At 30.6% G+C, this 15,000-nt stretch overlaps 1 protein-coding gene across 1 annotated transcript; it reads left to right on the top strand.

Annotated features, from left to right (window-relative positions):
• Nucleotides 1–14,060: 14,060 nt before the first annotated feature.
• HELRODRAFT_75160 (hypothetical protein) lies at nucleotides 14,061–14,830 on the top strand (the record flags this gene model as incomplete). Its single annotated transcript, XM_009015488.1, has 2 exons — nucleotides 14,061–14,166; nucleotides 14,697–14,830. Coding segments are annotated over 2 exons (240 nt in total), but the record flags the coding sequence as incomplete, so codon positions are not given.
• Nucleotides 14,831–15,000: the final 170 nt, after the last annotated feature.

The following is a 15,000-nucleotide window of genomic DNA, read 5'->3' on the forward strand; positions in this document are numbered from 1 at the left end:
GATTTAATGTTTATTAAAATAATTTTTTTTTTCATTTTTATCATTCATCCCATTTTTGAGAAAAATGTGATTCACTCATCACAATTTTTACATCTTGTCAGGTCAATATTCTTTTACTCCTTCACCTCATCGTTATCATCATCAGTATCATCATCATCTTTATCATCAACATCATTATCATCATCATCACAATTATCCTTCACCTCACCATCATCATAATCATCATCATCATCTTTATCATCAACATCATTATCATCATCACAATTATCCTCCTCATCATCATCATTATCATAATCATAATCATCATCATCTTTATCATCAACATCATTATCATCATCACAATTATCCTCCTCATCGTTATCATCATCAGCAGCAGCAGCATCAGCAGCCATATTTTTCCAATTAGTCAGTTGCTCGCTTTGAACGATGCAATCCAGCCTGCCAGATCGGCAAACATCACCGCATCAATATGTGTCGTTACGTAATCAACACTGCCCGCCTGAGTGTGTGCTTGTGTTTCTGTCTGTATTTCTGTCTGTATCTTTCTTGTCTGTGTGTTTGTATGCCTGTATTTATGGCAGTGTATCTATCAGTCTGGGTGTTTGTATATCTTCATATATTTGTATGTCTGTGTGCGTTCCTGTGAGTCTGTCTCTATGTAGGTATGTTTGTTTATGTGTGTGTATGTGTGTGCGTTCGCATGTGCGTCTATGTTTTTGTTTATGATTGATCTACGCTTGTATTTTTTTTATTGATATAATAAATTTTGTAATTTTTGTAATTTTATGCCGGCGATGTATAAATTTAATTTAGGATGTTTCGTCATTGAAAATGATGATTTTCCTTTTTTCAGAAGTTTTTGGACTAACAGGCTTTTCTTTTGTGTGTGTGTGTGTGAGTGTGTGTGTGTGTGTGTGTATGATCATTGTTACTTATTACTGGCTGTTCTAATGTGAATAAATAGGAATGTGAAACTTTTGACTGCCTGTTTGCGCATTAGCCATTCTTTAAAAACTGTGTACTATATAACCTATTGTTCACCTAATGTTACTAAGTTCATCTATATTGTTCTCACTAATTTTTAAACTAAATTATTTTTTATTTAATTCATTATCATAACTTTAATAGTTTATATACTATTTTACGTTATATTTCTTACTATTTTCATGGAACTGCTGAAGTTCTTCTGAACTTCAGTCTCCACAGTCTCCATGCCTTTGGCAAAATAAAATTATTATCATTTGCCATTAATTTTGCCATTTGTGTTTGCAAATTTGTATGCCTGGTATTCAAGCAGTGTGCATCAATATGCAAATGTACAACATACAAATGTACAACATACAAATGTACAACATACAAACGTACAACATACAAATGTACAACATACAAACGTACAACATACAAATGTACAACATACAAAGGTACAACATACAAATGTACAACATACAAAGGTACAACATACAAATGTACAACATACAAACGTACAACATACAAACGTACAACATACAAACGTACAACATACAAACGTACAACATACAAACGTACAACATACAAACGTACAACATACAAACGTACAACATACAAACGTACAACATACAAACGTACAACATACAAACGTACAACATACAAACGTACAACATACAAACGTATTAATACAAATGTACAACATACAAATGTATCAATACAAATGTACAACATACAAATGTACAACATACAAATGTACAACATACAAATGTACAACATACAAATGTTTGTACATTTGATTTGTATGCTTCAACTTATACACAAACGTTTGTCCGCTTTGATGATCGCCGACTAACATTATAAAGCCTGATAGCGTGTAATTTATTCGTTATCTCCGGACAGCGATTGACCGTTTTGTATAATGAGCCGTACTATCAATACTACCATTCAGCTATTGAGGTTTCACGAATAAATATATATAATTTTTTAATTATTAATTTTTTGATTATTTATATCAATTTCTTAATTATTAATGCCAATTACTTAATTATATACACACACACAACTTAATACTTAATACACACACACACAACTCTACACACACACATCTCTACACACTCAAAAACATACACGCACTGACACAACAACACAACAACAAAAACAATTGTTCCGTGTTCTTAATTTTTATATCAAAAGTTTTGTTTTGTTCTTGCTTCCTTTCAAACTTTCAAAAAGATCATCCAGACAGGCGAGCAACCTGGAGCTTAAATGAAAAACTTTGTTTTCCGTTTGAGTGGATTTTGATAGCATCTCAAATTTCAAAACTTCGAATCTCCCTTTCCATCTTAAAAACCACACACAATCACACCACCATACCCTAGGAATTGAAAATGGCAACATGCAAAATACAATACAATACAAAACAATACAGTACAATACAATACAATACAAATCAATACAATACAATACCGCAGAGTGCAGTACACAGTATGATATGCAAGACACACCAAATACACAATAATATTTACAATACAAGATACAAAAATACAGTAATTGTAATACAATAACATACGATATCATAAAATACAACACAATACACATTACATTACAATACAGCATATTACAATACAATAAAATACATAACATACCTACTGGCATTAATACAAAATATACAAACACCATTTGTATATAGACAATCAAGGGATATCTCACCGCAAAGTTGAAAAGTTATTTATAGGTCCAAGGGTATTTGACCTGAGCTATTTATAGATCAGACGTCATTTAAAAATTTTTTTTTTAAACAAACAAAATGATTAAATCAAACCTTGATTTGTATGCAATAATGTAAAAGACGATTGTGTATAGTATTATTTATTTATTTATTATTATTAATAATGTTTATTCTGTTAATTTATTTACTTGAATAATCATGTGACATTTGTGTAAATATTTGATTAACGTCGGAAGTTCCATGTTTGTGTTACCTGGATGTTTATTCCGTCATATAAAATTATAATTCTTTATAAATTACTATTCGTTTATCTATGCGATGCTTTCTTAATTCATTTTCATTCATTCATTAGTTCGTTCGTTCGTTCGTTCGTTTGTTCGTTCGTTCATTGCTACTTTCAACCATTCGTACATTCATTGGTTAGTTCATTTATTCGTTCCTATTTTCAATTATTTGTTTAGTAACTTAATCAATCATTCATACGTTCATATATTTTTTTTACTTATTCATTTATTCATCCATTCATTCATCCATTTATTCCGCTCATTCATTTTTTAGCCAACCATCCATCCATCCAACCATCCGTTCATTCATCCATTAACTCCAGCATCCATTCCTCCTTCCGTTGTTTTATCTTTCATCTTCCAGGTGCTGTTTACGTAAATAAAACAAATTTGTGTAAGTTACCGACATCCCCACCACCATCATCATCGTCATCATCATCGTCATCTTTACCACTATCATCATCATCTCATAGACATCACTTTCATCATCGTCGTCGTCATCATCGTTATCACCATCATCGTCGTCATCATCATCGTTATCACCATCATCATCGTCATCGTCATCATCATCGTCATCGTCATCATCATCGTCATCGTCATCATCATCATCATCATCAGATTGTTATCGAGAGCGTTAATGAACGAGCAAATTGGTTTGAAAGTTTCCTAACCACAACAAGCATGCCATGTATGAGACAAATTTTGATTGATTGAGTGTGAGAAAATGAAAATGAAAACGACGACGATGATGATGATGTTGACGTCGACGACAACGATGATGATGATGATGATGATGTAAGTGAAGGCGATGCTGTTGATGATGATCATGATGATGATGATGATGTTATCAATTTTTTAATTGATGTCATCACCATGATGATGATGATGATATAAGTGTTGTTGTAAATAATTATGACGATGATGACGATGATAATGATGACTATGATGACGACGATGATGATGACGATTATGACAGTAACTAAACGCCGATGGTGGGTTCAAAAAATAAAAAAAAGAACAAATGAATGAATGAATGAAAGGGTGAACAAACGAACGAATTAACGAAAGAACGAACAAACTAACGAAAGAACGAACGAACTAACGAACGAAAGAACGAACCAATGAGAGATAAAGTGAGTGAATGAATGAATGAATGAATGAATGAATGAATGAATGAATGAATGAATGAATGAATGAATGAATGAATGAATGAATGAATGAATGAATGAATGAATGAATGAATGAATGAATGAATGAATGAATGAATGAATGAATGAATGAATGAATGAATGAATGAATGAATGAATGAATGAATGAATGAATGAATGAATGAATGTATGAATGAATGAATGAATGAATGAAACCACCCACGACGCTCTAACGCGCACATGATGATGGAAGGCTGGAAGCGTTAACGAGGATCAGATGATGGAGATGATGATGATGATGGAGATGATGATGGTGATGATGTTGAAGAAGATGATAATGAGGATGAAGATGATGACGACAACGATGATGACGATGATGATTATGTATATGCATATGATAATGATGACAGATGACGAATAACATACTTATTCGTAAATTTATAAATAGAAATTTCGTTAACATTCCCTATAATATAAAAATATGAATAAATTAATCTAAACGCTGTTTATTATTAGTAAATATCATTAGCTGAAATACAATATATATATATATATATATATATATATATAATATATATATATATGTATGTGTGTGTGTTTACTTGTGTGTGTGTGCGTGTGTGTGTTTGCATGCGTGCGTGTGTTTAACTACTTATTATTTATTTATCAATAATAATTGTAATTTGCAATTCAAATCACATCCCAACACCGTGACGTATATAAATATTTTAGCGCATTAACATGATCGCCAGCAGCAATTGATATAATTAATATTTATTAGTATTTTTTGTTATTATTATTATTATTTTATTATTATTATTATTGTTATTATTAATGCGAGTCAAATTTATGGAGTAATTTTACAACATTTTGTAGTTTATGTAGTAGCAGCAGTAGCAGTAGCAGTAGCAGCAGCAGCAGCAGTAACTGCAATTATACTACAACATTTAGTAGTAGGTGGCTGGTGGCTGTAGTAGTAGCAGCAGCAGCAACAGCTGCGTTGTTGTTGCGTGAACACCTTTCCCGTTACGTAACGATTAATTGGACGGTAGATTGGGCCTCGAGAATTTCTACCCCACTGCTCTAACATAAACAACGTCTCGTTTTTGACACCGTGTTGTTTGTCTTCATGTCTAATTGGATTAGTATTGGTGGGCTGCTATTTTTTGCCAGCTATATAATTAATTATTATTGAAGTTTTATTGGTATTCTTTAAATAAGGCTATCTCTGTGCCAAAAATAAGTTTCAACAATAGACACTAGACATAGACAATTAAGATGTTTAATTGTTTAATTAAGATGTTTAATTGATCAATAAATTGTATTTCTGCTATACTGATTTACAATTCCTTCCCATTTAAACCAGGCCACTAGACATTGTTGATGAATATGATGTATGATGATGACTCTTTATATATGTACGTGTGTGTGCGTGTGTGTGTGCGTGCGTGCGTGTGTTATTTTTAGTTATTCATCACTTCACACCAACGAATCATCATTGGTGTTTGCTATTTTGCGTGCGACATGCACGGACAATGTTCAATCACGTACGTATCGTACCGGCACATGTATTCAGTCCAATCACGTAGGCCGTTTGTGGAAAGTTTTCATTGTTGCATATTTATTGGTATAATTTTTGATAAATTAATTAATTTGTTTTAAATCAAATGTCGTTACACACTAACTTGAAGAAATTATTTCTCTGAAACTAATGAAATTGGTATTTTGATATAGTGGAAAAAACCATTTTATCAATAAACTGTTAACTAGTATTTTAGTATTTATTCATTACTGATAATATTTATAGAAGTAGTAGCAGCAGTAGCAGTAGTGGTTTAATGTTTAGTAATCAATAGTAGTAGTAAATGTTGCAACAGTTACGGCAATAATACATCTGGCAGTAGTGGTAGTAGTAGATGCAGTAATTGTAGTGGCTGTAGTAGCAGCAGAGGCAGTAATAGTAGTAGCAGCAGTAGCAGTAAAGCTACAACGTCTAGTTGCCTGGTTTAAATATGAAGGAACAGTAAATCAGTAATTCTTATTACAATTCATTACAGGACCACAAACATAACACATCTTTCTTTTGGTTTTTTTGGAAAAAAACCGGTTTCCTAATTAAGATAGCTTGCATTTAATTTATTTTAATTCCATTTCATGGCGGCCACTGCGAGCAGAAATTTAATTTATTCAGAAAACCTTGACATACATCACATGCTATGTTTAGTGTAGTTAGTGTATAATTTCTGATTATTTCTTTTATAATTGATATACTATATATATACGTTTAGTACGTTTATGTGAATTATACATAAGTTTATTTAATTAATTATATATAATGTTTAAAGTATTGAAGTGAAATTTATACATAAATAAGCGTAATATCACTATAATCTTAAATTTTCTGTACTATATTTGATAAAATTTATGTCACAATATTGTCACCAATTATAAGAACGCGCCCGTTAATGTATTAAAAATGTTTTCAAAGTGTTTATGCTATAAGATGTCAAACTTAATCACTAATTTCAGTTAAATATTAAATTAATTAGTGTCTTAAACTAATTAGTGTAAAAATGGCGTTTAATTAAATAATTGTTTTGTTCGGTTTTATCGGTTAAATAGCGGACAGCGTTGTAATTAATTTTATAATTTTTTAAAAGTCTGGCTGATAAAAATTTTAAAAATGGCTTCCCGGATTGCATTTATTTTTCTGTGATACTACAAAAAAATAGCAGACTCCTTTTTGTTTAGTTTGAATGACTGGACAATAAATTCATCTGTAGTTAACACAGGCGAAATTGTATTATAAATTCATGAAATCTCTCTGCTTATTCTAGTCTGATCTTGTTTGATCTTCAATTGATAATTTTTTTTATCAAGTTCATCAAAAGTTTTTAAACAAATCAAAGAACTAGTTGTGAATTAAAATGAAGATTTGTTGTACAACCTCGGCCCCAGAGAGTGTGCCTCTCATGTCATCGCCTCACATTCTTTCACTGACAACCAGGACATCTAGGACGATCACAATTAATAATTCCAGAAAAACAACTTTTCATGTTAGTAAAAAATATCGTCTGCTTACAGAAACAGTGGTAGACATTTGTAAAATCAGTGGTTGTGCCACTTTGGTCAGTAAACTTTTAAATTCCAGCTTTCTCAGAAAATGGTACACAGTGAGGATTAGTCTTAATGAAAGTGATATATCTTTGAAATCAGTAAGTAAGACTGTTTATTTTAAATATTGTTAATTGTTGAGTTACTTGTCGCTGATTCATAAAATTTGTTATTAACATTAAATTACGAAGTTGTTCTTAAGTAATGTTTACTAAGCCAAATGTATTTTTTAATTAATGTAAGATTCAACTTTATGATATAATATGTAATTAATCTTTTATTTAAAGAAATAAATAAAATAATTTTTAGTATAATTATAAAGTAGATAATTTATTTTTAATTTTATTTTACAAATTTAACAAAAAGCCTAATGTTCAAAAAACTCAATTAAATCATCCAGGCTTTAGATTTTTCATATTTCCCAATACGCTATTCTAAACTGATGAACATAAAGATAATGTGTCACAACAACTCCTACACTGACTGTCTTGTCAAAATTGCTGTGCCTGATGGCTTCATAGTACTAAAGGTATCCTATTATAACATTAATTAATTAATTAATTAATTAATTGCTAATTGTTATTATTTGAATACTTATTATTATAATTAACTTAATTAATTGAACTTTTCCGTTTGTTATTTTTTAAACTGTTGAGAATCAAATATAAAATTTTGCTGCTTGTTTATGGCTGAGATTGTTGTAGCAACTATTATTATTAATATTAGTGGCTCATATTAACATCATTTATGCAATATTATTAAACTATTAATTAGAGTTGAAATTAATTTTAATATAATTAAAATTTGGTTTTACATTTTTTTGAAGCTTCTTTTTTATTTTTTTTTTATTTTACAAGGGTGTTTATTGATTACTTAATTGTTTACCGATTATTTAATTTGTAATTTTATTAAATAAATATTCTCAAATGAAATTAATTTTTTGCTCCAGATGCAAAATCTACAGATACAAAATCAGTTCATGCATTCATTAGCCTGGAAGGTAGGTGGTAGATGCTTTCTTTGGGTGAATTTGTTTAAATTTTAAATAGAAGAAATGCATGTATGTGTATTTTTTCCTAATTTTAAATAACCTAATGTAATAACAATTTGTTATAATTACATGAACAATTTCAATAATTTGAATTTAATGAATGATTTTTCATTAATGAGAAAAAAAATTTCTCATACTTTTTTTGGATAATTTAGAGGAAGCTATGGCAGTTTGTTGAGTCATTAAAATCAGAAACATCTTTTTCACACTGGTCCAATCAGATTAGAGTGAGTACATGTGTAGATTTCAGTATGATAGCAAAATGATAACGTTTTTTAATGATGATGATGATATTATATGTAATTATAATAATAATAATGGCATTAGTAATGATGATTAGTTGTGATGATGATCATGATTGTATGATGATGATGGTGATTAGAAATTACCAGTAATTTTACTGAAACAAGTGTTTAAAATTTCAAAAATAAATGTGCTCTATGGGTCAACTACTTATTTTTAACAACATGAAAACAACTAATAATAATAATAATAATAATAATAATAATAATAATAATAATAATAATAATAATAATAATAATTACAATATTAGTTATAATTACAATAATAGTTATAATTACAATAATAGTTATAATTACAATAATAGTTATAATTATCCCCATAGGATATGTTAGCATTCACACAAGACAGTGCATTGTTGGATGTTGTAGTTAAACAGAAAACTGTGGATGTGGTTTCTCAGTTAATTCTTGAGGTATATATATATATATACATAGTGTTGTGTTTTGTTGTGTCTTGCTGCTGTGATGATGATGTGATTATGAATGATAATGTTGGTGGTGATCTATCCTCCGTCATATCATGGTGTAATCTTTTTTTACTTTCATCATCATTGTTATCATCATCATCTTTGTTATTATCATTCCTTGTGCTGATGATAATGACTGCAATTACTGCCATTAGACTATGGACAGTCATTTTTTTCATCATCTTTTTTCATCTTCATCTTCCTCCTCATCATCACCATCAACACTTCGTCTTCAAATAGAACACAGATATATTTAGTTGCAGTGAGGTCATTCAGTTATTTTTAGCCACTCAATGGACGTTCAGCCAATCATTTCCTCTTGGTCCTTCACCTTATGTTTGCAAATTTTTCATTAAGGTTTGTATCGTATGGTATTATTATCGTGTTTTTGTATTACTGTATTGTATGTATGGTATTATTATTGTATTTTTGTATGGTATTATCAATGTATTTTTTGTTTTGTGTTTTGTCGTATGTAGTGTTAAGTTGTATAAAAATGTTCTGTATTTTCATTGACGTTGTTGTATTTTTGTGGTATGGTTTTATTGTATTATAGTTTTGTGCTTTTTTTTCTTCTGTGTATTATGTTGTATTAACTTTATGTTGTATTAAAGTGGTACATTGTATCATCTGTGGGATATTGTAATTTTTTAAAAATTGCCAATGTGTGCAAATTAAGTTGCTTATCATATAGTGTGTAAATCACATTACTAATTATAGTTGTTAAGTTACACTGCTAGAGTGTAGGTTACATTACTAATCATAGCGTAATTACGTCTTATTGTTTTGTTTACACAGTATTGCAAGGAGTGCTGCCAACATTCACAGCTGCGAGATGTGTATTATGATCTGGTTGAATGGACTCTGAAGCATAATGTTGTTAGTTTGGTTAATTTATCTTCCATACTGGCTGTGGTGATGAAGGAGAGTTGATGAGCGTGAGGAGGACGATGAATGTGTATTAAATGGTTACACATAGAGGTGATGATGCTGGTGATGATATGGTGATTTCAACAGTTGTGAAGATGAAGAGGACAGATTTGATGATGTGAATGACGATGATGTTAGCTGCGAAAATGAAAAAGATGATAGAGATGCTGAGAATGATGATAATAATTGTGATATTTATGAGTTTTAAAATTGTCATTTGATAATTGCAACATTTGTGAAATAGTCTTATCTTTATCTGGCTTAAAATTTTTGTAAAAAATCCCATTGGCTAGTTAGTTGATGATAAAATTTATAAATTTTCAAACTTTTAATTAAAAATGATCGATACTAATTAATCTTTTTTTAAAAATACTCAATCAATGTTCAACAAAAAATTTATTGTACACAGAATTTCAGTTATGCCCCAAGCAACAGAGTCCTAATATGTGGATACATTGACAACATCATCACACAACAGCAACAACAACAATCCCGTTTAGATTTGCATTCATTCGTTGACAATTTCATTCATAAGTTTGTAGTCAGGCAGAATTTTAAAATTAATTAAATGACAAAGAAGAATTTAAATATAAAATTTTTTGCATGTATGTATTGTGTGTGTGTTTTTATTTTGTTGTTGTTGTCCTCAACTTTAATGAATTTTTGCAGGGTTTCATTTTTTTCTTTTTGAAAAATAAACTGTTTAGAATAAGTAGATTTTTTGTATCAGTTGTATTTGTTTTATTATTCATTTGTATGGTTATGTTTTTTTTTTAGTTTGGTTTGTTGGTGTTTGCATTTTTTTAATTATAGTTTTATTTTTATTAGTATTAAAAATTTAAAAACAATGTAAAATAAATGATTGTGAAAATTTATAACAAATTAATTTATTTATTGACTTCAGTTACCATAAAAAAACCGTATAATGCAAAATATGATTGAACTGATTAACCACGCAGACACAAACACACACACACCACACACACACACATGTGAACACACACAGACATGCATACACACATATACACACATACATATACATACGCACATCTAATAGGATCCATGGTTCCTTCAGTAAGTGCCCTCACCTAAACTGTCTTCGTAATCTCTTCTCAATCTCAGCTGATGTTATCTCTCAACATTTCAACTGTTACAATTCTAAGTGAGTGAGAGAGTGAGTGAGTGAGTGAGTGAGTGAATGATTGAATAAGTATGGCGGGTGAATGAGTGAGGGAATGAAAGAGTGAGTAAATGAGTGAGAAGGATTAACGATGCATGAGATGTTGGTAGTGATTTTGGGATTGTTGAAGCAGGTGAGGATGATCGTGATTGATGATGAAAATTTGAAAATGATGTAACGTCTTGACAAAACAACACCCACAGGCCGCCTACAAACTTCCAGTCATCATCTCCATCATCTGTATTATCATCATCATCCAATGTTATCGTCACTTTGGGTAATGGTGATGATAATGATAATAATAATAATAATAATAAAGTTGATAATGATGATAATGATGGTTGTTGTGGTGTTGATGTAAATTTACAAACTATCAAAGAAAATGATAACGGTGAGAAAGTGATAAAGAGAGAGAGAGATGAGAGTGACGTCAGAGAAAGAGAAATAAAAGTTTCCGATGCTACTGTTACTACTACTACTACTACTGCTGCTGCTAATACTGCTGCTGCTGCTGCTACTACTACTACTACTACTACAACGACTACTACTGTTAATAATAATAATAATAATAAACCGGTGGTTTATTATGAAATTTTAACTGCTCTGTGAGTGTTTGTTTATTAATAAAATTGATTATCATTTATTATATCTTTTGATGAATATTTTTGTAGTTTTTTTTTCAATATTTTGAATTGCTATTATTATTCTTCTTCTTATTATTATTACTATTATTATTATTTTGTTTAAAATTTTATGGCCGAAATCTTTTAATGAAAAATTGATTAACGCGGTAATTAGCTCGTCATATAGCATATATTGTGACAGAAACACTACTTAACCGATTTTAAATATATTTTTTTTTACTCTCAAGCACTTGTTGATCAAAGAGCATGAGAGGATCGTACATTATATTTTATTTATTTACACTCTAACATATAATTAATATTCCATTTGGATTTTGTTTTTCGGTAAATAAAAGAATGTTCCAATAATTATGACAGATCTAGATGTTATGATTGGCTAGCTGAGCTGGCTAGTTATGTCCAACTTGTACCATTTCCCTCTAGGTAAGTTTCGTTATTGTTGTTATTATTTTCATTATTACTTATGTTATTGTAGTTGTTATCATTTTAATGTTATTTTTTATCTTATTTATTACCTCGTATCATCGCTATATATATGCGTGAAAAAATTCCCACAAAATAGCTCTTAAATAGATTTCAAATGGCTTATTGAGAAGTTGTATTTTTTGTTTCTGAATTTTAGCTGACCAATCAGTTGATCAATTATTCCACTAATCAATCATTCAATTAATCAGTCATTTAATTAATTAATTAATCAATCAAAGGACTAATTTTATAATCAATCAACTAATTAATCAATCAATCAATCAAATTCAATCAGGGCATTGTCAGATGAAACTTTTCTCAAGTTTGTTCTTTTCACTATGACCTCTAACATAAAGATATTTCCTCATATATTTATACTCATTACACTGGATTGTAATGTTTACAATTTTTTATTCTTTGAATCACAGGTACATGGAGATCTTTCTCAAAAACATTGTGGCCGACAAGAGGTGCCCGGTCCACCAATCGGTAATCAGGTCAAAGTTGGAAAAACCAGGCTGGCTTGATTTGTGCTCCACTGATTGGTCAAACAATGATTTACACTCAAAAATGGTGACAATGTATTTGATTGTTTCGACATTTGATAATGTTATCATCGTATTATTAACTGTATAGTTTATTTTTGATATTTATTTATTATAGATTATTAAATATTTGATTGAATTTTCACTGTAAATAGCTTGATGCACTGCTGAATTGCTGCTGCTACAGAAGAAAGTTCTTCAAATCACACACACACCTCCTACCTCATTGGATTGCAATGGCAGCTAACAATGATAAAAATGCTATAAAGGTTAATTAGCAAATATTGGGAAATATTAATTTTGGAAAATAATGAATCAATGGACACAAATTATTTAACCTTAAGTTACTGTCGGAAATTTTCATCTTTTTTTTATTTAAAAAACAATTTTTAATAATTGTACGACGTCAATCAGGCATTGTGCGGTTGTCTGGAGTACGACGTGCTGCCAGCTGACACTGACCTCCATGCAGATCTTATGACCACACTGTCATCCTCACTCGTTGGCAAGGTGGAGTTGGATAGGTTAAACAAGAGATTGGAGGAGAGAAGAGTTTATGTTAGTTTTTTTTCTGGGAAGAGGAGGGCTGTCGCTTGGAAATTTTTCAATTCTGTTGTGGCATCAGAATAATAATTATATTCTTCAATATTGATGTTAGCTCAGTTTCAAAAATTCTTCTATCTTTTGAAATTTTTTGATAGCATTTTTTGATGCCACAGTAACAACACTCAACCAAATAATAAAAATAGAACAGTACCTAACCAAACAATAATAATAATAATAGAATTATCATCCTATCATCACGCAGCAAAGTGGGTTAGGTCCAAGGAAGTTAAGTTTGCCGTCGCGGTCAACTGACCTAGATTTGAAGAGGATGCTGGAGTCAGGTTGTTATGGAAACGTTGAACAATTAAGTCTGGCCTTCACTAAGTGCACTGCCCTCTGTGCGCAAGATATCATTCACCTGACCTCATTAAGGGAGCTTAACCTTTGGTCCACTCAGGTCAGGGAGATGTCAATTAATTAGGACGAGTGTAATTGGCGTTTAATCTTTACCCTTTTTTTTTAATGTGTCTTGGTTGGGTTTCTATTGATTACTTTACTAGTTAATTAATAATGCATCATGAAATATTTTAAGAAGGTTATTTATTTCGAGCTAGACTTAGTTTTATTCGTTTTTATTAATATTTTTAAAAATCTCGTTGTTAAAAAAATTTTTTTTTGACCAAACACAGTTCACGGATTCAGGGCTTCAGTTAATCAGTGACCACTTGGACAATCTGGAGGTCCTGAACCTCTGTGAGACGTTGGTCACTAGCCAAGGCATACTATGCCTTGCTTGTAAGTCTCGTCGGGGTGATCCGTCTGTCTGTTTATGTGTTGTGCTGTGTGTGTGTCGATGTGTGTGCATGTTGGTGTGTATGTGATTATTTAAAGTTGGGTGATTAAAATAGGATTGGGAGGATGATGTTGGTGGTTGTAAGTGATGATAACGTGGCAGCAAGTTATAGTGATGATAGCAGCAGGAGCAGTAAATATTATGCACTTGAGTCAGGCTTTTTTCAAAACAAAAATTTTTAATGATAAAAAACAACCATTTTGTTTTCATGATACTTTTTCAATTTCATCTGCATATTCAACCTGGTAGTATTCCGCTCTTACTCTGTGCTAGCAATGTTTTTTTAATTAAGAGTAATTATTTTAATGATAGTGATATGAAGGGAAGACAATGTCGTCAACTTGATTAACTATATTATATTTTATCAATTAAATGAATATTTGTTTTAAATGATCATTTTTTTCATTATTTTTTCAATTATCTTAAGTTTTTTCAATATTTTTTTTTACCACCATTTTTTCCACCCACCCAGCTCTGAAAAATTTGCGAATAGTCAACTTGAACAGCACGGCCGTCTCATTGAGTGACTATGAGAAGCTCAAAGAATTGTTGCCTAACTTGACTGACGTTGACGTCAAGTATACAGATGCAGATCTATCTTGCTAGTTCAGATTAGTGGATGGACTGATAGGCGGATGAATGAGTGCTAGATAGATATCGAGGAGACAGACACTTGGATTTTCTATCGAAAAGTTGTTTAGTGGATGGATAGATGGATGGATGGATTGATATACTTGATGGATTGACGTTTTTATCCGTCGTTCTTAGATGAAAGA

This window comes from Helobdella robusta (genome assembly GCF_000326865.2).
Source record: "Helobdella robusta unplaced genomic scaffold HELROscaffold_16, whole genome shotgun sequence".
Classification (NCBI taxonomy): domain Eukaryota; kingdom Metazoa; phylum Annelida; class Clitellata; order Rhynchobdellida; family Glossiphoniidae; genus Helobdella; species Helobdella robusta.